Raw genomic sequence first — 21,226 nt, 5'->3', positions numbered from 1 at the left:
TAACTGTTTGGGTCTAGATGGCATATAGATGATGATAACCCAGAAGTTCAAATAAGGTCACCAAGCAAGTGCATAGAGACAGAGAAGAAGCCTGAGAGATACAGAAAACCCAGCAAGGGAGGAAGAGGAGGAGAAGGTCATGAAGTAAAATGAGGAAAAGGAGAAAAGTGTCTGGAAGATGAGTAAAGTTAAGGTGTCAAGGAGGGGATGATCAACACTGTCAACTGTCATTAACGGGTTATATATGATGAGGAATGAGAATTGTTTGACAATTAGGTCACTGGTGACCTTGAAAAGAGCTATTTCAGGGGAATAGTTGGAGAGAAAGGCCAGTTATATGACCTTCAAGTGAGAAATGGGAGTAGAGGAAGTGGAGACAGAAAAGTATCTGGAGGAGTGATGAGGCAAAAGGGAGCAGTGACTAAAAAGAGAGCTGGAGGAGAGGTAGAGACAAAAGATGTTCTTTTTCTGGGGATGAGAGCTATTACACCAGGTGTATTGGCTGATGGGAATGATCCGGTGACCAAGAGGTCCTGAGGTGCTTGTGACACTTTCCCTGGCTTCCCAGAGCTATCAGCAGAGCCTGGATCTCCCTCTAGGGCCTTGTCTCTTGAGGCTTTGAGAGAGATTTTGAAGTCTCTTTCAAGTCTCTTCAAAGTCTCAAGAGACTTTGAAGTCTCTTTCATTGAAACATTGCTTACCCAGGTTCACTTACTGATAGAAATCATTTGGGATGCTCCTTTTATGAAAATTACCTTTAGGCCCTTGCTCCTTCTTTCCATATGAATATCAAGAGTTACCAAAAGTTGGACATCTGCCCATACTACTTATATCACGAGTCTTCGCAAGGCATGGTTTTGTACTTTCTGCCCTGTCTTCTGACAAACATTAGGGCATATTAGCGGAGTGGTCCCACAGTCTCCTTTTTACGTATCTTCAGGGAACCTCTGATCAGGACACATGGATAACTTACAGGAAAGAGCCCCATGGGCATCCTTCAGTTTCCTTCTCTTTTTCCTTTCTAAGAACCACCATCAATGGGTGCAGACTAACTCCTCTTGGTCACCAACTTCACGGGCAAACAAGTCAGATTCTTGGCTTGGGCTCCATAAGGATCCACAGACCTTCCTTTAACCACAGACACAGTAGGACATTCAGAGCCTCTTTGGGGTCACTGGTAGTGCTACAGGGATCATGGTCATGGATGTTAAGGGTCCTCTTCTTAGGCTGCTGACTCACCCTTATTCCCAGATTCCACTGTAAAACTGTATAAGAAAGCTTGGAAGGAGGAGCTGATGTGTGGCAAACCCAGGGCCACACAGAGTACAAATCTGACATCAGCTCTGTCTGCCTGTGGAGCACACCATCCTGATGCTACCTGGGCAGACATGTACACCAAAAGCATGAGCTGACATGCAGTTTTATATACCATATTCTTGTTTAATAACACATCCACACATAACTGAGAGTGAAAAAAGTAGAGCCAACTTCAACAGCACGAGACAGGTTCTGTCAACGTTCTGCTCTGTGCCATAGATTACATGATAGGTGCTTAATTCATTTGCCATTTTTACTATTTAGACATTTCTTCACTGTTTTTCAGAGAGGTCCCTGAAGAGTAAACCTATCCCTTTCCAGAGGAATTTTTTTAATAATAAGCACTTGCTAAATCAAGTTCTAAATTTGTGACCTATATTATAGGAATAGGTTAAAGTAAATCCAGTGTAACATAATAGATGTTCCCTTTGAAAACATCATTAGAAAATGTGTTAGAGATGAACATATTGAAAAATAATGCTTTTCAAATGAAAGCATTCAAAGCAGAGAATCGTGCAAGGTGAAGGATGCAAAGATGTAGAATATATGACTCCTGCTCTCAAGTATGTTACTCTGACTTTTCAGGGCCATTACAGTATGAATATAACCTATACCAATTTTCTACAAGACTGTCTAGTCTTATCTCCTCTCATTACATCCCTAGTCCATTCTCTTTCTTCATCCAGTTTTTCCTGTCTTAAAGTCTTTCTTGTTCTGTTTACCTCTCCTTCTTCTTTTGAGATGTTACCCAAGTGCCATGTCCTCTGTAAGGCCCTTCCTGACATCTGCCCTAAGAGACTCAAATTGCCTTCTGAACACCAGTCACATCCATCATAGTTTCTATGCTTATGACACTTGGTCTGTACTGCCTCAAATTAGTAAGATATGATCCATCTTATTAACAAAATTGTAAAGATCACTGAGGCAAGAATCATCTCTAACACAGCTGATTTCCCTAAACCTAGTCAACATAAAGATATCTTAGTAAAAACTGGTCCATAATAAAGATGATTTATTCAGATTGGGAAATCTCCAAAGAAAAGGTGAGACTTGAGCTAGTCAATCAAAGAGGAGTATAGTTTTGAAAAAATAAAGAGACAAAGCATGATAATGTCATTTCCTGGAACCAATAGGAGCTTGAACAAAGGCATAGAAGCAGAAGTAAACTGAATTTGTGCAGGAAAGCATGCAGAAGATGGTACAACTGGAGAGAAGGCCTCATGCTAGGAGCAAAGGGAGATATTTTTCTGTCAAATAAGGTGTGATCAATTTATAAATGCCTTAAAATCCAGAAAGAGAGTATCACCTTTTCTTAGCACAGACATGGCAAAGAAATATCATCTCAGGCTCCAGGGAAGGGATGGGTGGTGCACAGCCAGGGTCTGTGTTGAGTAGAATTGTGAAGCCATATCTTTGTTCACCTGAATAGAGGGTCATGAATAATAACTAATAACCCCACTGGTGTTGCACTGGGGAGCTGAAGCAGGTGTCTCACATTTGCCATCTCTATTGTCATGAGTTAGGAATGGTTTCTGAGAAGAGAAAGGACAGGTTCCAGTGTTCATCCTGGCAATGGGAAGAGGGCACATGCTTTGGGAAGAAGCTGATCTCAGGCTTGGGCTGGGTGTCAGCAGAGGAATAGAGAGGAAGAATCCACAGCACCTGTAAAATAAACAACTATCTGGTTGAACAGAAGCAAAGCATCACAATTAGCTTTAAAGTTCTGAGCAAGAGGGTCAGGGAGAATGCCAGAGTCTCTTCTTTGTAAGAATATAGCTTAATAAATTGCCAGCCGAGGCAAACAAACCCTTTTAACTGCCTCTACTATCTTGGTCATGCAGGAGTTAAATATACAGAAAGCCGCAGAATGCTATTATTTTAGAGCCCTGTGAAAATGTAATTTGATTAGTCTATTGGACGATATTCCAAAGAACCAAATGTCTTCCATGAATCAGTTAGAGATGCTTAGGAAAACCAAAATAAAAAATGCTTTCCAAGCCAATAAAGGTGCTAATTAGTGCCTTCTGCATATCTCACTACATCTTCTCCAGTAATACATTTTGCAGGGTTAAGTGCAGTGTCTGCTGCTTCAGATGGCAGAAGTCCACCTAACAGTAGGGAGGATGGCTGGAGACTCAAGTATCTGAAAGGGAATCAGAACTGGCATTTTAACCCATGCAATGAGATGTATTCAGTAGAGCAGGGAAATTTTTTTCTCACTTTAATTTTCCTTCAGATCAGCCCTTAGGAATCTCGAAAATAGGAGGACCTTAATTTTTTCTTTGTTGCCTCCATGCCTTTAGAGAGTAAAATTTGGTTTTAAAAATCTAACGAGAGTACTATCTTGGAAGGATAAAGAAATGGAGAAAATACAGAACCAAACACCCAGAGAAGAAGCCAGTGTGGAACTGAGGAGGCCTAGCAGTAAAAAGGGCTTCCCAGGTGGCACTAGTGGTAAAGAACCCGCCTACCAACGCAGGAGACAAGAGACGGACGTTCAAGCCCCGGTTCAGGAAGGTCCTCTGGAGGAGGGCATGGCAACCTACTCCAGTATTCTTGCCCCCAGTATTCATGGAGAATCCCATGGACAGTGAAGCCTGGTGGGCTACAATCCATAAGGTTGCAAAGTGCTGGGCACAACTGAAGGGACTTGGCATTTCCTCTGGAGGAGGAAATGGCAACCCACTCCAGTATTCTTCCCTAGAGAATCCCTTGGACAGAGGGGCCTGGCGGGCTGCAGTCCATGGGGTCACAAGAGTCAGACAGAACTCAGCAATTAAACCAGCACCAGCAGCAGGCTTATGTGGTGAACACAGGCCCATCTGTAATAGCCCCACTTCTTCTACCTGCAGAAGCTTGGGGAACAGTTTGTTTGTAACAGGAGCAGTTTGTTTGTCCCATGATGACATTCCCTGGGTGTCAAATTCGTGCTCTGATTAGAGGTCCCAGACTCCAATGCTTCCAGAAGCCAGTCAGGTGAGTGCTAATGAACCAGGCAGACTAGGAGAGACTGCAGAGAACTGCAGAGCGTGTCGCCTAACAGAGGCTGCCCTGAAGAGAACTGCGCTGGATCTTCTGGGTCTTAATGAAAATCCCAATGCTCCTGAGAACTAGACTACCAGCTTCTGGCTTTTATTGAAAACAGGCAAAATTGCAAGGGGCTGACCCTAACAAGCCTGTCTTCAGGTTCCAGGAAATTTACTTTATACATCAACGAAGTGGAAAACAAAAACAAAACTAAAACCAAAAAGCCCTCAGGCAGGCATAGAATAATAGTCTCACGCTGTCCTGTGCAAGTTTCACCTGTGTGGGTCCAAGCACTGGGAAGGCCAGCTGCTGCTTCCACAGTCACCACAGGAGGTAAACGCGTAACAACACTGAAAATGCCCCTTGGTCTCCTAGGACACCGGGAGCCCTGATGCAACATGGAAATGAAACCAGTGAAGCTGCTTAATTTCTGATCATTGTATTGTAATTTTAAAAATCAGGCTTATCTAGTGAGTTTAAATCTGAGCTTGGTAGCAGAGAAGTCTACGCATCTGAATATATTGGATAGAGATTGACATTTGTGTCATTTTAAACAAGATCAAGACGAAAGAGGATGATGAGTCTAACAAAAGCTGTAAAAGCTGTATCTGAACATTAGTGAGAGTGGGGTTCGGGTAAGGAGAGTCAAACATCTCGCCCAGCCCCTAATCATCAGCAATGTCTGGGCCTTAAAGGGAGCCATAAAGTGGAAGGAGAGAAAGCCTTTCCTCTGCTGATGCTATAACTGTGTAAGGCTTTCATGTGTGTGTCATCAAACCATAAGACTCCCCCACTGTGAACTAGCAGGTCCACTTGGCACATTCCCTAGAAAATATGTTATCTTTAGGGGCTCCTTTTCCCCTGTGGGGCTGCCCTGGGTTTCCTGGCAACCAGGTCAGTCCTGAAGCTGGACAGCAAGAGCTGCGGTGTGTGATCCATGGAACATGACCACTAAATCTGTGTGGACACTAGAATCCCATGAGGAAGCCCTGGGTGTAGGGACGTGGTAGTTTCTGGATGACTTAGATTTTCTATGGGGCTACGGCTTTTGAAAACCCAACAAGGCTGTGCTAATTCTTTTCATCAATATCTGAAACGGGTCATTTCCTCTCTGACAGTTTGAGCAATTTTCCGTGACCACAATGTCAGCCCCCTGGTCTGGATGTACACGCTCATTCACAAGTTCCAGGAAATCCAGCTCAATAGCCAACAACCAGAAAAGACTGATGTAGTGGCAAGAGTGGTGACACTGGCAGAATATGAAGCCAGATATTCTAGAACTCTAGAATATTTTATGTGAGAAATGCTGCTCAGAAACTCCAAAATTCTCTGGATAAGCACAAATGGAGGCTGACTTTGTAAGATATATGCAAAGCAATAGATGAAAGGGGGGAGAGAAATAGAAAAAAAATAACTGCTTAAAATGATAAATATTTATTTTAACCTTTCATTTTGGACAACCTATTATTGAATTCATCAAGTCATTACAACATGACTGCCAAAAATTGTACCGTGCTTGCGTCTATAACATGATTAATAAAGCAGCAAATAGGCTTTCTTTCCATGTGACAACTTCAATCAATTGGCATTGGTTTTATGATTTGAGCAGCTCTGAGGCTGAATTCAGCGAGCAAGAGTCCAGCATGGATTAGTACTGCCTTCCAGGTGGCTCTATCAGGACTTCCCTGATAGCTCTGTTGGTAAAGAATCCACCTGCAATGCAGGAGACCCTGGTTCGATTCCTGGGTCAGGAAGATCCACTGGAGAAGGGATAGGCTACCCACTCCAGTATTCTTGGGCTTCCCCTGTGGCTCAGCTGGTAAAGAATCCGCCTGCAATGTGGGAGACCTGGGTTCAATCCCTAGGTTGGTAAGATCCCCTGGAGAAGGGGAAGGCTACCCACTCCAGTATTCTTGCCTACAGAATCCCATGGACAGAGGAGCCTGGGGGCTACAGTCCACAGGGTCACAAAGATTCAGACAGAACTGAAGTGACTTAGCACACACACAACACCGAAATGAGAGATTTGAACAGATGATGTTTTTCAAACTGTGGATCTTGGAGGTGACTCACAGGGTAAAAGAAGAGCTAAGTGGTAATTCACTTTGTCCAGAACAACACTCCTTTTACATAATTTAATTACTGGAAATTTGTAAAAGAATTCCTTTGCTAAAACCCATATTTTTAAAACTATAGATATAACAGGCAAAAAAGACTGGAATTTGGACTCTATGTTCATTTCTAATTTGGTTCATAAGTTTGAGTCAGATAAGAAATGTCACATATTTATTATAATAATGGTCATTCACCTTGAAAGCGCAGATGTCTGCTACAGGGTTATCTCACGAAACAGGTTCTGAGTACTGCATCGGCCCCTGAATAGGCCTCTCTGGCATCTGACATGTAACTCTTCTATTCTGTCCTCAGCACCACTAACCAGGCAAATGGACTTTCAGCATCATCTTTCTCACATGTACTTGTTTGCTGAAAAACTTTTTGTGGTTTCCCATGTCCTGACACATACATGTAAACTCTTCTTTCTGACTTTCAGGTCAGCTACAAGACAGTCTGTTGACAGTGCAGTGTCTTGAAACAATAGCAACAAACAAAAATAAATGGTTGCATCCTACTGACCATGGGAAATTCACTTACTCTGAGCCTCAGTTTGCTTCTCTGTTAAGTGGGGATGAATGATACTTATTTCATGGATAAATTTTGTGCATGTAACATGCTTAGTACATTGCTTCACACAAAGATAATGTTAAATAAATAGTAACTTATTATTGTTATAATGAGCTTCCCAGGTGGCTCAGTGGTAAAGAATCCACCTGCCAATGCAAGAGATGCAGGAGACAAGGGTTCTATTCTTTGGAGTAAGAAATGGCAACCCACTGCAGTATTCTTGCCTCAAAATTCCATGGACAGAGAAGCCTGGTAGGGTGCAGTCCTTGGGGTCACAAAAAAGAGTCAGACACGACTAAGCATGCACCCACTTACTATCGCTATAATACATAATAAAGGTAATAATAAATTCCTGGATCTGCTATTTTTGACTGTGTGATCATGGGCTCATTACTCAACTTTCCGTGAGTCTCAATTTACTTATCTGAAAGATAAGAATAGATGCTAAATCATAAGACTGTTGTAAGGATTAGGTGGTACAGATTACTGGAAGATACTCCAGGTATGCTGGGTCCTTCATGTATCGTCTGTCCTTACTCCTCAATCTTATGTACCAGGAGAGAATATCCCAAAATGTCCTGTGATCTAATCAGCTTAGCCCTATCACTATGTTTGACATTGCTATAGACCCTCTTCTTTCATGACAATACCTCTTCCATTTATCAAATTATTCCCATTCTTAAAAATCCAAGACAGGTACTTCTTCCTCCATGAAACCTTTGCTGACTACTTCATTCACCACTGACTTCCCTCTTCACTGAGCAACTACCCCATTTCCTCAAGGACTTATCACACAATTTAGCCATTAATTACATTCTGTCTTGTTTGGTACAGACGCCTTGTATCTCATGTTGATAACAATCTTGGATATGGAAATCAATCCCATGTTGGTTCATTTGAGGGTGAGAAAAGTATTCCATGAGAAAACAAGGAAATTAAGCTCATCTCCTCTTTTCTGTTGCAGTTCCTTTTCCTGAAAAAGGAATGGTTCAAATGACTGTGAAAGACTACATGAGGTAGGTGGCAGGATGGCTGTTTCACTCCAGGTTTGTACTGACACATCTTTCATAAGCGAAATGAAAGTGAGGAGGTCTCTTAGTAATGCCATGGGTCTTGGCATCTTGGCACTGGTTCAGCCAGAGTGCCTAGACTATTTTCACCAGCCTTGAGAAAAATAGAGGTTCTTTAATTGTCCTAAAGGAATGAGCAAACTAAATCAGTAAATGCTGACTTAGGGGGGAATTTAATGAAAATATATTCCTAAGTGGTATTCTACTAAAATTCAGCTATTCATGAGAACCTATTCATAAAATAGTTACATTCATATTTTCATATTGCCAATGTGATTGATTATCATGCTATTGCTGCTGCTGCTGCTAAGTCGCTTCAGTCATGTCCGACTCTATGTGACCCCATAGACGGCAGCCCACCAGGCTCCCCAATCCCTGGGATTCTCCAGGCAAGAACACTGGAGTGGGTTGCCATTTCTTTTAACTAGACAGTATTACATATAATTTCCAGTGCTAGGTAGAAAGCACTGGAAATTCGAGTTTCCTAATATGAGGATAGACTAGGTCTCAAAATGGTCCCAACAGCAGCAGCAATATCACCTGTGAACTTAATAGAATACCAAGTCACTTCAGCACACTGCATCTGGACCTAAGGGTCAGAAATCAATGTTTTTGTAAGCCTTTCAAATATTCTGAAGCACACTGTTTAAGAACCACTGGAGTGGACCATGTGCATTGGAGGACTGGGAACTCTGCCTCCTCCATTCTAGTCACTCTTGCATTTTCCAGATCATTCAAACTAGTAGAAAACCAAATATTCAATACTGTATTCTTCCAACTTGTATCAATTCACACCTAAAGTGCTACTTGGGCATAATTTTTCCCTCTTAGAAGATTGTATGTTTTTGATACTCACAGAACCATATAGAAATAGGGCCCACAGAAATTCTTCAGGCAACTCCTTTTGTGGAAGAGGAAAATGAGAGTCAAGGCCAAGGACTCACCCATGCTCTTCCAGCTTCCTTAGAACTGTGACTATATGTGGCTTCCCCTGGATCCAAGTCCAGGCCAATGACTGGATAGCTCTGCTGAACATTACAAAATAAGGTATGAATCTCAAACACAGAGTGAAACAAAAATTGTGGCAGGGCTAGGACACACTGAGAGGAGGCAGGAAGTGAAAGGTATCTTCTGTCTGTCTTCCAAGAAAAGTGAAAGTGTTAGTCGCTCAGTCGTGTCCATCTCTTTATACCCCATGGACTGCAGCTCACCAGGCTCCTCTGTCCATGGGATTCTCCAGGCAAGAATACTGGAGTAAGAAGCCATTCTCTTCTCCAGGGGATCTTCCCCATCCAAGGATCAAACCCACATCTCCTGCATTGCAGGCGGATTATATACTGTCTGAGCCCATGCATTGGAGAAGGAAACGGCAACCCACTTCAGTGTTCTTGCCTGGAGAATCCCAGGTACAGAGGAGCCTGGTGGGCTGGCGTCTATGGGGTCGCATAGAGTCGGACATGACTGAAGTGACTTAGTAGCAGCAGCAGAGCCACCAGAGAAACCCCTCCAAGGCTCCCAGAAAGCTCAATCATCTATTAAAACAGAATCTTTATTTTTCAGAAATGTGCACTTTCTCAGCCTTAGGCAGAGAAGCAATTGAACAAAGATAGGTAGTGCCCAGCTATTCTTACCAAACATGGACAGGACTAAGGCAAATTCAGGAGCCCATGTAAGATAATTTGGTCGCCTTGGGATAATTGATATCAACATTGTATTCTTCAATAAATTATAATTTTTTGCCAACTTCTATTATATTTGATGAAACTAGATGAGTTATAGTATATCTAAGCTATATAAAAGTGAACTGTAACAGTTCTATTCTGTTTGGAAACACTTTCAAGTGACTTGTACTGCCTATTAGGATAGAGAGACACACATTTTCGCTTTTACTATAGTAAAGGGGAGCCCAGGTGGCTCAATGGTAAAGAATCCACCTGCCAATGAAGGAGACACAGGTTCAATCCCTGGGTCAGGAAGATTCCTTGGAGGAGGAAATGGCAACCCACTCCAGTATTCTTGCCTGGAGAATCCCATGGACAGGGAGTGTTGTGGGCTACAGTCTATGGGGTCTCAAAAGAGTCGGAAACAACTAAGCAAACTGAGCACACACACAGAATAAAGGAGTTCGCTAGAGTTGCACATGGATGACAGCATCTGGGGAATGTTAACTATGCAATATGAAATCCTCCACCATTAAGGGAAGATGCTTCAGTGACCTCTGAAAGAGATGCTTACCGTACCTCTTTCATCCCATAATCTTAACTTCTTCCTGAAAGTTAGTGCCTTGCAAAGCTGTTTTCCTGAAAGGTTCCCCAATGATTTGCCATCTGTCAAAAGTGAGACATTCTGTCACCTTTGTAATGAGCACTAGCGGGCACCTAACACCTAAATTCTCACACCTTCTGTAACACAACGCTCTTAAAGAGGGGAGCAATTCCTCCGCTGCCTGCAGTCTCTTCTTCAAAGATGTGGCCATTATGAGATGATGAGAAATGAAGAGGAAATGCAAGTGTTTGCTCTGGAAGGGAAAGAGTCACAGTGACCTCCCAGGGGACTCTCTAAATCAACACATCTCATCAGTGGTATTTCCCCCAACTGCAGATCTCTGCATCAGTTTTCAGAAACTCCCACTCTTTCCAGAGGGACCAGTTTCAACTCTTGCCATTCTGCTGCCAGTATACCACAAAGGTATGTGATTTCCAGGCACTTTTTACCCAGAGAAATCGTTTTGTGCAACAGTGGGTTTCATGAAATTACAAACAGGCACTTGAGAAATACTTGTTGAATGAATCGGTGAGAGAATGAATATAGGATTTCCAAACTCTGACCTGCAAGAACAATGTGAAAGTCAGTGAAGTTGCACTAAATATCTGTCATTGGGGAAATGGCCAGATGAACTATTGGCTCACCCATTTTATGGAATTCTACATAGTGATAAAAGAAATAGACAGAGACAACTTTACTAACTTATAATGATCTTTAAGTAATATTTTAAGAGGAAAAAAATCAAGATGCAGAAAGATACATAGAATAAGTTACTGTTTATAAAGCCAACAAGTGAAAACTATAAAGCATATATGTAACTATATTAAAAAAAATGCCTAGGAGGATACACATAAATTCAGTAGGAAGGGAGTCAGGATTGGAAGGGGTAATAACCAAGGGGAGAGAGACCCTTATGTAAGATATTATAAATCGTAACAAGGTGAATGTATTTTATGTTTTTCTTACATGGGTAAATATAGATAAAAAGTTAATGATGTAGAAAATATTTTTTAATGACAAATCAATCAATACTTATATTCTTGGCCATGAGAATGTGAGCCACTAGAAAACAAGATTATGTTATTTTTGTTCTTTTTTGTCCCCTGGGTGCCTAGCTGAGACGCATGACAGACATTCAATGAATATTTGTATAAATGAGTAAGATAAAAATTTGTAGATGAAGTCAATAAATAAAAAATTAAATCTTTCATTCAAACTTTAGATTTTTTTGTAGGAGTTTTTTCTCCCTCAAATTTTTTTCTATAATATCAAATGATTGGCACCCCCAGTTCACCAGTTCTTTCCAGTAATTAAAAGATCCAGCCTGAGCCATGTAAGCCCCACAGTAGTAGTTCTTGGCTTGTCTTTTCTTCCTTGGTAGAATCAGGAGGCAAAGCACAAGATCTCTATGTCACATAAGAAAGTGTGAACTTGATGTTGGAACGTGATGCTGGGTGGCCTGCCAACTGAGACTAGAGGTGGCTATTGTTGAATGTGTGGATGGCTAAATAAATGAATTGTAGTTAATCCAATTTAAATGCTGGCATCATGAAAGTAAAATTATCCAAGCTATCTCAGATAAGCTCCCTAGACTTGCATGTAAAGGTAAACAGAAGCTTTTAAAGATGAACCTAAGAAAACCTGATGAAAAGTTCTGGTTCCCATGGAGTCCATGAGTTTTAAAGAGTCACTAGCATAGTCACTAAAAAGTTCAGTGATTAGAAAGTGAGGTGGTATATATAAATATAATTTCCAGATAACTGAAGGGTATCATTTTAAGTGCCAACACTGAATAGAACAACTTGAAAAAAATACTTCTTTTCAGCCAAGTCCAAAAAAATACAGAACATATTTTAACCCCACCTAGGGACTTAAACTCATTGTTTGTGATCAGACTTGCAGTGTCCATTTAGTGATATCCTCAACAAATTTGTGTGACTAGGGATGCCCCTGACTGATACTCTTTTTAATTATTTTAATATTTAATAATTTAAATATTCTTTTAAAATATCTCTTTTAAAATATTCTACTGTTTTCAGGATTTTTTTTCCTTCTGTTTCATATTGACATCATCTACCATTTTTTGTGGGTATCACTCCACTGCTTCTGGTTTTTGTCCCACAATCTCCTTGCTCCATCTAATTGAACATTTCCATGTTGTGAAATGGAAACCTGTTAAGTAAATTCATTGTAAAGTACAGACAAGCAGTCCCTGAGTGCGGGTAACGGACTATCCTTTGAGGAAGTATATACGAGCTCTAGTAAATACACCATCTGTTTTTGTCTATTCAGATTCCTCCTTTACTAAATATCTGGAAGATTGAGTGGGTGAAGTGACTAGGGAAAAAATGACTTTTGGTTAAATGAACTGTTACTGGATAAAGATATTCATATTTTCACTGCAGCATTCCGGAATGGCTGGAATTTTGGGAAAAAGATCCAGTGGAGATTCTCTTGGATCTGGGGTTTGGTGCTGATGAACCAGACATCTGCACTCGAATCCCAGCCAGATTCCTGGGTTGTGGCTCAGCAGTCAGAGGAATCAACATCCGTGTTTTTCTTGAAGCTCAAAAGCAGCGAATGGACACTGAGAACCCTAACTTGTACAGTAAGTGAGGACCACTTGGCATCAGAATCTCAGCAGTGGCTATGAGAAGTCAGATGAACCACAGTACTAGGAGGGATGGGCCAGGAGATCTATGCAGTAGCAATCAACTCCCAGAGCTCAGTGGCTTCAGACAGAAACAGGCTTATGTCTTGATAACTCTCTGTGTTCACTGTGGATTGGTATATACATGAGGGGGAAGATGGGCTTCCCTGATGGCTAAGATGGTAAAGAATCTGCCTGCAGTGCGGGAGCCTCAGTTTCAGTCCCTGGGTCAGGAAGATCCCCTGGAAAAGGAAATGGCTACCCACTCCAGTATTCTTGCCTGGAGAATCCCATGGACAGATGAGCCTGGCTGGCTACAGTCCATGAGGAGGAAGAGAGATCTGTTCCATGATGTTTTCCTTATCCATGGACTTGACTCCACTGTGTGGAACATACTGGCTGGCAGTAACAGGGAAAAGGTGGAAATAGAGAACCATTTGTTGTTGTTCAGTTGGTAAGTTGCATCCAACTCTTTGTGACCCTATGGACTGCAGCACACCAGGCACTAGGCCTTAAAGCCTCCTGCTCAGAACTTATACATATCAAGTGTGTTCAGATTTCATTGTCCAAAATAAATCATGTGGCCACACTTAACTCCAAAAGGGTGACGATGTGCAATCCTACTACATGCAGAGAAGATAATACTATACTGGTAAATAGCACTAATACATACTGTAGCCACATACCTAGAGGTCAGAGAACCCAGAATTTGGCAAACTTATCATGGGTCACTAAGTGAAACCTTAATTTTCTCATCTATGAGGCTTGGAACACTCTTATCCACCATAAGCTGTGATTGGTAATTATACATATGTCATATCTCAGATTTGTGGATTAACTAGACTTCCTTGGTGACTCAGATGGTAAAGAATCTGCCTGCAATTCAGGAGACCCGGGTTCAATCCTGTTGCTGAGAAGATCCCCTGGAGAAGGGGATGGCTACCCACTCCAGTATTCTTGCCTAGAGAATTCCATGGACAGAGGAGCCTGGAAGGCTACATTCTATGGAATCTCAAAGAGTAGGACATGACTGAGTGATTAATGCATACTTAAATCTTATAGTTATCATGCATGCTACAATTTTTTTCCAGCTGGTGGTCAGTGAAATATTACTGTCTAGGACACAACTGAGCTTATTCTTGGGGTATGTGTACTGTACTCAAACAATTCGGGAGAAAGATGGCTTGCAGTTAAACAAGTTTATTTACTGCAAGATTTGTTTAATATGCTGAGTTGTACTCTCAGTTCCCTGGAGGGAGTGCAGTGCAGTGTTTTCAAAATCATTTCCATATAGAACCCTCTTAGAGGAGCCTTGAAGAATATCTCCTCCATGGAATAGTTCACAGAATTCTGGACTGGGAACCTGCCAAATTTCTATTAACGAAATAAACTCTTCTAAATAAATTCACTGAAAGAAAAGTCAAGAGAAATGAAGTGTTTCTCTCAAATAGACATCTGGAACAGACGTTTTGCTTAGGTTTTTCATCTCAGTTTCTGTCTCCTCTGTTTTCACATGGGTGAAATGGGTGTCCAAAATCTCAGCAATAACATTTTTTAAAAAGAGTACGCAAAACTGCAGGTGTTGCAAACTAATGGTTCTTTACCTTTAGAAGAAATTAATATCATCCTTTGTTGTCTCCTTCTCCAAGCTGCACAGAGATGCAAAATTCTTGATCTATTCTTGATTTGGGGAGAATAGCAACACTTACCGATATTTGAGGACTGTTTGAGCTGATCTGTGAAGTAAACATTTCACAGATGAAATTGACACATGGATCATAGGGAAACAAGAAGTCAGCCCCCGATCCTGTAACTGCTGGCCCGCTCTTATTTCCACCGCTTAGCCCTGTGCCAACAGTGCATGGTCACTATTCTCACTCAACACTTACTCATACACTTTCAACTCAAGAAAGCTGAGAAGGTCAAACGCAAAATAAGCAATAATAAAATTAGTTGGTTGTCCCAAAGACAGAATGGAAAAGTATGTCTCATTCAAAGTCAGTACAAAAAGTTCAAACTTGAAGGGGTGAGAACTGGTTCATTGTTCAGTGTTCCCCAAAGCAAAACAAACAAACAAACAAAAATCCTCATCCGACACTTCACACTGTTATGTTCTCTGAATTACCTGAACCCATTAAAATTGACAGGCTTTGTCTAAGTATTAAAATCTTCTATAGAATGGATGCTAACACAATCATAAAAATGGAATGATGATTCAATCATGTTCTTAAGCTTACAACTAAATTTAAGTGGGAAGTATAACCAGAATGTTTCTGAAAACATCTGGAACCCAAGAGTTTCTCTAGGCCTCAACAGAATATCATTGTCCTCCATAAGAAGCCCATCACATTGAACTAGAGGGATGAATAGTCAGTATCTCCATTTTCAGGTGAAGGACACAAATAGGCACAATGATTGCCTAATGGAGACGTCTGTACCATTGCTATGATGGTGCAAACAGAATACGGAACAGTTTCTACACCAATGGGGCCCTTGATCACTGCTGATCTATGCAACCCTGCATGTACCATTGGTGTTGAGAGAAGGTTCTGTAATTTAAAAGAGTGTTCCATTTCCATTACTGTGGTTTTATTATCTGGAGATACAAAAATATTTTTTACAATGTTTTTGCTAAATAGTCCCCAGATAGCCCTTGTTGCATTAGATCTCTCTCATACTAATCAAGCCAGTTCTTGCATATCGCCTGGATGAGTGAGGACAGATCATCCAGGAAGACTTAGAAGTTGAGGAGCTGGCTTGCTTGGAAAGGTAAATGGATTTTCACCTTAACGACTATCTTCTGTTAGAAGACTAAGGACAATATATTCCCTTTCTGAGCTGAGCACATTTGTAATTTTAGCTGATATCTATTTAGCATTGTGCTTTTCCCAACAGATGTGAGAGATACATAAGACTGGTACTGTTACTTCATTCTCCAGATAAGAAACTGGCCATTTACTATGTGCCAGGCACAGGGCTAAACACCATGAATCTATTAATTCATTTACTTTGTGGTCATACTTCCAGATATTGGCTGATCTGGAATTTGGATCCAGGCCTTCTGACTCCGTATGTCATGACGCCCCCACACTCTCAAGTGAAGGGTGTAGAATTCAGTGGTCCCCAGTCTCTTTGACACCAGGAACCAGTTTTGTGGAAGACAGTTTTTCCGCATACCAAGGCAGGGGAGGGGGATGGTTTCAGGATGATTCAAGCACATTATACTTATTGTGCACTTTATTTCTATTATTAATACATTAGCTCCACCTCAGATCATCAGACATTAGATCCCAGAAGTTGGGGACCCCTGATGTAGCTGGAGATGATGGAGGTAATGGTGATGATAGTGAATGTCTCAAGCTATGGAAGAATCTTCAAGCTTACTTCATATGAAGGAAATGAGTTTACTCTGCCATTTACTTAAACACATGAGATTAATCTCAAGATTCATCCTTGTCTGTAGTTTTTATAGTTTAACACATAGGAAGTATTTGAATCTATATAGTTATGTATATTCTACTAACTATAAAAGGTATTCGCTTTCCCTATAACACAGTGATACTTTGTTATATAGGGGAATCTTGTCCACAGTAACCAGTGATATATATACTAAGGGAAAACTTGAGTTTCAGAAATGTAAACTCCTTCCCATCTTGAAAATCAAGTGTGTTCAATCTCTTCAGTTTTTACTACATTAATGCAGTTTCACTGAAACTAAAAATTGTGTGTTTCTTGAATTATTCAGGTCGTTTCCGACAGCTAGAAATACTGGATCACGTGGCCAGCACTTTCTCGTCTTTGCTGAACGATGTTAACATCCTGCAGAACAAAGCTGAAGAGGAAGATGAAGGGAGAGGTGTGCAAAGAACCTCAGTGAGTGAAGCCAAAGAACATCGAAGAAGAATAGGTGAACTTTTTAGGAAAGGCTCAAAGCAGACCATTAGAAAGGATTATAACCTGGGAGCATCAGAGTCACTGAAGACAACAGACAAATTTTCTATCACCTCTACAGACACAAGGGAGCATGGAGCACAGGTATCAGCTGTGACAAAGAAATATGTCCAAAGTCATTGGTCTCCTTCGGCAGAGCATTGGTCTCCTCAAGCCTGTGACAGCTTGACACCTCATCATCCTCCCCAAGCTCTTCTGAGCAAACAGGGGCCTCAGTCATCCATGCTGACCAAGCAGGCTCCTCCTTCCTGTGTGGCTGAGGGGTCAGTCAAGGACAGAACTCGAAAGGAGAATTCAGTTCAGACTAATAAATTCAAGAGCTTGTCCCGTCTTTCAGGCAAAGCACCGGACTCCTTCGAAATGGAAGAGGTCAGTGTGTTCACGTCTAAGTGAGGGAACTTTCACCACGGCATCTTTCGCCTTCCAGCCCTCATGTAACCCTTTCATCTTTCAGCCCCTCAGCAGCACATGCTATCATTCCAAACTTCTATTTGGTCTAAGACGTTTAAGGTCCTTCTTGTTGCTTCAGTCAGAACTCAACCAGCATGAAACCAGCCTTTGCTTTCTCTTATTTCTTTTCCTTTTCTTGCTCACAGTTGAATTCACTGGTTATTTTTGACTTTACTTTTCCTCAGTGTCTTATTATGTGTCTCAGTATGTTTTTGTCTGCTCTCTAACTTTCCATGTTTCACCTTCTTTGAAGGTCAGTTCAAGTACTTCCCACTCAGTGAAGCTTGCCCACCAATCCTCCTCTGTATTCTATAGCCTTGGCAGGGAGAGCCTGTTACACTAAATATTCTGTGTGTGTGTGCATGTGTGTGCATGTGTGTGGGTATTGATGACATCTCCCCTGTTGGACTAAAATCTCCTTCAGGACCAGGTTTTATTCTCAAGAGAATATGTCTTAAAAATACTTCCTCTGCAATGCCTACTGCAGAGCCTTGGACAAAAGAAGTAGGGACTTGGGTTTAATAGTATTTTGTTTGCTTGCTTTGGGATTTAATACTGACATAGCTTGACCCCCATTTCACACATGCCCTTTGCCTCTTCATCCCATATTCATTAACGCGTGTGAATTTTCATCATTTAGATGGCCTACCCAACTGTACTTCTAAGTCTTTTTACAAATAGATACACATTTTCACTCACTTCTCTGATCTTTAATAATTACAAAGATAGTAGAGAAGAGCAAGTCTTTCCCCCCTTTCCATGTAAATTGTTTGGAAGTAGGGTAGAATATTTATATGCCAGTCCTAAGGTCAAGCCAGCTTTCTTCAAGCCCTCTGAGTGTGAGACACTCTAAATGTAAACCCATTACGCATGACGCTCCGGGGCACAGACTCTGCCCTCAAGGCAGCCACAGTGCCCCCAGGGATGGACACAGAAACCAACAACACGGTAGGGGTGGAGACAGCTCTGTCACCAAAGCTACAAGTTTGAACCAGCCATGGGGCAGAGACAACCAAGGAAACTGTAGGATGTTGAAACTTGACAATAACTTTAAAAGAAGACTGAGTTAGGTGAATGAATATGCCTATTGGTAGGTCTCTCCATCCCACAAAGAGATAGAAATTGCCTCAGTTTATAACTGTTAATGATGCTAGTATCTATCTATATTTTTGTATGCATACATCTTATGTCAAAAATTATTTTAAGAACCTTACAATATTAATCTCATTTTAAAACAGTAGCAGAGAGACTTCCCTGGTGACCCAGTGGTTAAGACATCACCTTCCAATGCGGGAAATATGGGTTTGATCCCTGGTTGGGGAGCTAAGATCCCATATGCCTCATGGCCAAAAACCAACACATAAAACAGAAGTAATATGATAACAAATTCAATAAAGATTTTTGAAATGGCCTGTATCAAAACATCTTAAAAAAAACACATAGCATAAAAATGAATACAAATTATAAACGGAGGAAAAAACAGAGCTTTGGTCAAATACCCTAATTTGAGTATAAACTGAGATGGCTCTAAAAAAGAGTATATTGTTTTATTCCATCTTGCAAAACTTATTTAACTACCAAGCTAATAGTTAAATTACTATTAAGAAAATCAAGACAGTCTGCAAGTCGTTAGTCAGTCTGCTGCCTATTTCGTAGGATCTAAACGGGAAATTTCGCCAAACTCTAGCCTCTTGACAAGCCCCATTAGACTCTACTGTCCCCCTCCTAAGTTTCTTCTGCTTCAGACTAGGTTAACTTAGAAAGAAATAAAATTCACTGTATGTCATCTAGTGTGAGAGTACAGGCAGAAATGAATACCATCGTAGTCAATGTGAAGAATTAAGAAAAGAATGGTAGTCCCTGTAGGACATACTTTCAAATATTCATTTATGACAATTATGACAATTACTCAAGGAAAAGATATATATATAGATACAGATATAGATATAAGTATACATAGGTATGGGAAGGGAGAACACACTAGGGCACTAACAAAAGCCTAAATTAAAAAAAAAGCTCACACATATTTTTTGGTACATAGTGAGAACTTGGCAAACATTTGTAGAAGAGTAAAATTAATATTAGAAGTATTTGGTAATATTAATTTAGTCTATGAGTGGCTTCTGTATAAAGACAGAATGTCCTGTTGAACTTTGAAGCCAACTTTGTTTTTTAAATTTCTTTAATATTTACCCAGATTTGTGTAAAAGGGTGTATGTATATGTAAAGCAGAGAGATCCTTCAAAATGATATTAAAAAACTCACTATTTGAATTTTGTTTTCTTAAAAAATATATTTAAAATACTACATCTTCATCACACAGGCTGGGAAAAAAATATTTGTTTCACTCAATACCAATACATCATTAAATGAAGCTTGGGTAGATTGTAGCTTAAACAGGAGCTAATGCCAGATTTAATAGTCATTTTTAATGGCAAATTTTAAAAATCTAATTATGAAAAATGTGTGCAAAATTGGCAGATTTTCATGGCATTTAAAACATGAGCCAATGTACTTAAATATCTACCTATCAGAATTTCAACTCTGATTAGCCAAATTGCCTCCAGATCAATCTTTGATGTTTTCATTAAAGTACTACTAGAGACTGAATATGGCAATATTTGGCCAATTCTCAAAATTATGATTCCAACAAAGTTGTACGTAGATAATTTTAATGCAAAAATCAACATATTTTTGTGTTTAGTTTTACCTAAACTAAGTCTGTTCCTTTCTTTTTTAATTCCCAAATATATGAAGAGAATTTAATACTTATGGAACTTCTGTAATTGTAGACTCTCTTAGGGTGCTTCTTTGTATCTGCAATATAATGTCTTTAACCTTCCCTCTTGCTTATATACAAGGATCCTTCTCTCTGGAACTCATGTGAGAATGTTACCCATATTATTAAATAATGCCAGTCAACATCTTATTTGGATGGGAAATGTTTCCAAAGTAATCATCATTTCTTGTTTTATTTTTTAAATTTATTAGTAAGTTTGGCCCAGGTGGAATGACCCAGGAATATACCTGGTTTCCACTTGAAGTTATTGGGACTTTTTTTGTTATTGTTCTTTTATTTAATAGATGAATAGATACTTTACTTTGCACTAAGTGGATTTTTCTCCAGGGTAATGCTCACAGCAAAACATTTTCTTATACTGAAAAATGTACATGGTATACACTGGTTTGAATTACAAAACCAATTAAAATAGTGTTAAGAACTATATCTACTCAATTACAAGTGTAAAGTAACTTCTCTGAAAAAAAGATATGAAAGATTAAAACATAAGGAATAAATATTTCTTCTTACATTGCTGAGCCATTTTCTCATGTCCTGTTTATTCATGGGTTAAAGGTAATTTTTGGCCATGTGTACCACAATGTTTAAAATGTTCATATCATTTGATTCAGCCCTCGATATTCATAAATCAATCCCATATAAATAATATGAAATGTAGAAATAGATTTCAGAGAAGGTGATGGCACCCCACTCCAGTACTCTTGCCTGGAAAATTCCATGGATGGAGGAGCCTGGTGGGCTGCAGTCCATGGGGTTGCTAAGGGTCGGACACGACTGAGCAACTTCACTTTCACTTTTCACTTTCATGCATTGGAGAAGGAAATGTAAGTGTTCTTGCCATTCCTTCTCCAGTGTTCTTGCCTGGAGAATCCCAGGGATGGCAGAGCCTGGTGGGCTGCCATCTATGGGGTCGCACAGAGTCAGACACGACTGAAGTGACTTAGTAGCAGAAATAGATTTTAGCTGCTAAGTCATGTTGAACTGTTTTGCGACCCCATGGATTGTCCCCTGCCA

At 40.4% G+C, this 21,226-nt stretch overlaps 1 protein-coding gene across 1 annotated transcript in view; it reads left to right on the top strand.

Moving 5' to 3' along the window:
* The window catches only part of ITPRID1 (ITPR interacting domain containing 1), a 116,320-nt gene that overhangs the window by 21,862 nt on the left and 73,232 nt on the right, over window positions 1-21,226 (top strand). The window contains exons 5-8 of the mRNA XM_061414197.1: window positions 7,991-8,042; window positions 10,698-10,784; window positions 12,767-12,969; window positions 16,757-17,331. Of these exons, the coding sequence (XP_061270181.1) occupies window positions 7,991-8,042; window positions 10,698-10,784; window positions 12,767-12,969; window positions 16,757-17,331 (917 nt within the window). The remainder of the gene's footprint in view (window positions 1-7,990; window positions 8,043-10,697; window positions 10,785-12,766; window positions 12,970-16,756; window positions 17,332-21,226) is intronic.

Source organism: Bos javanicus, chromosome 4 (assembly GCF_032452875.1).
Source record: "Bos javanicus breed banteng chromosome 4, ARS-OSU_banteng_1.0, whole genome shotgun sequence".
NCBI lineage: Eukaryota > Metazoa > Chordata > Mammalia > Artiodactyla > Bovidae > Bos > Bos javanicus.
This window is presented reverse-complemented; position numbering and strand designations above follow the sequence as displayed.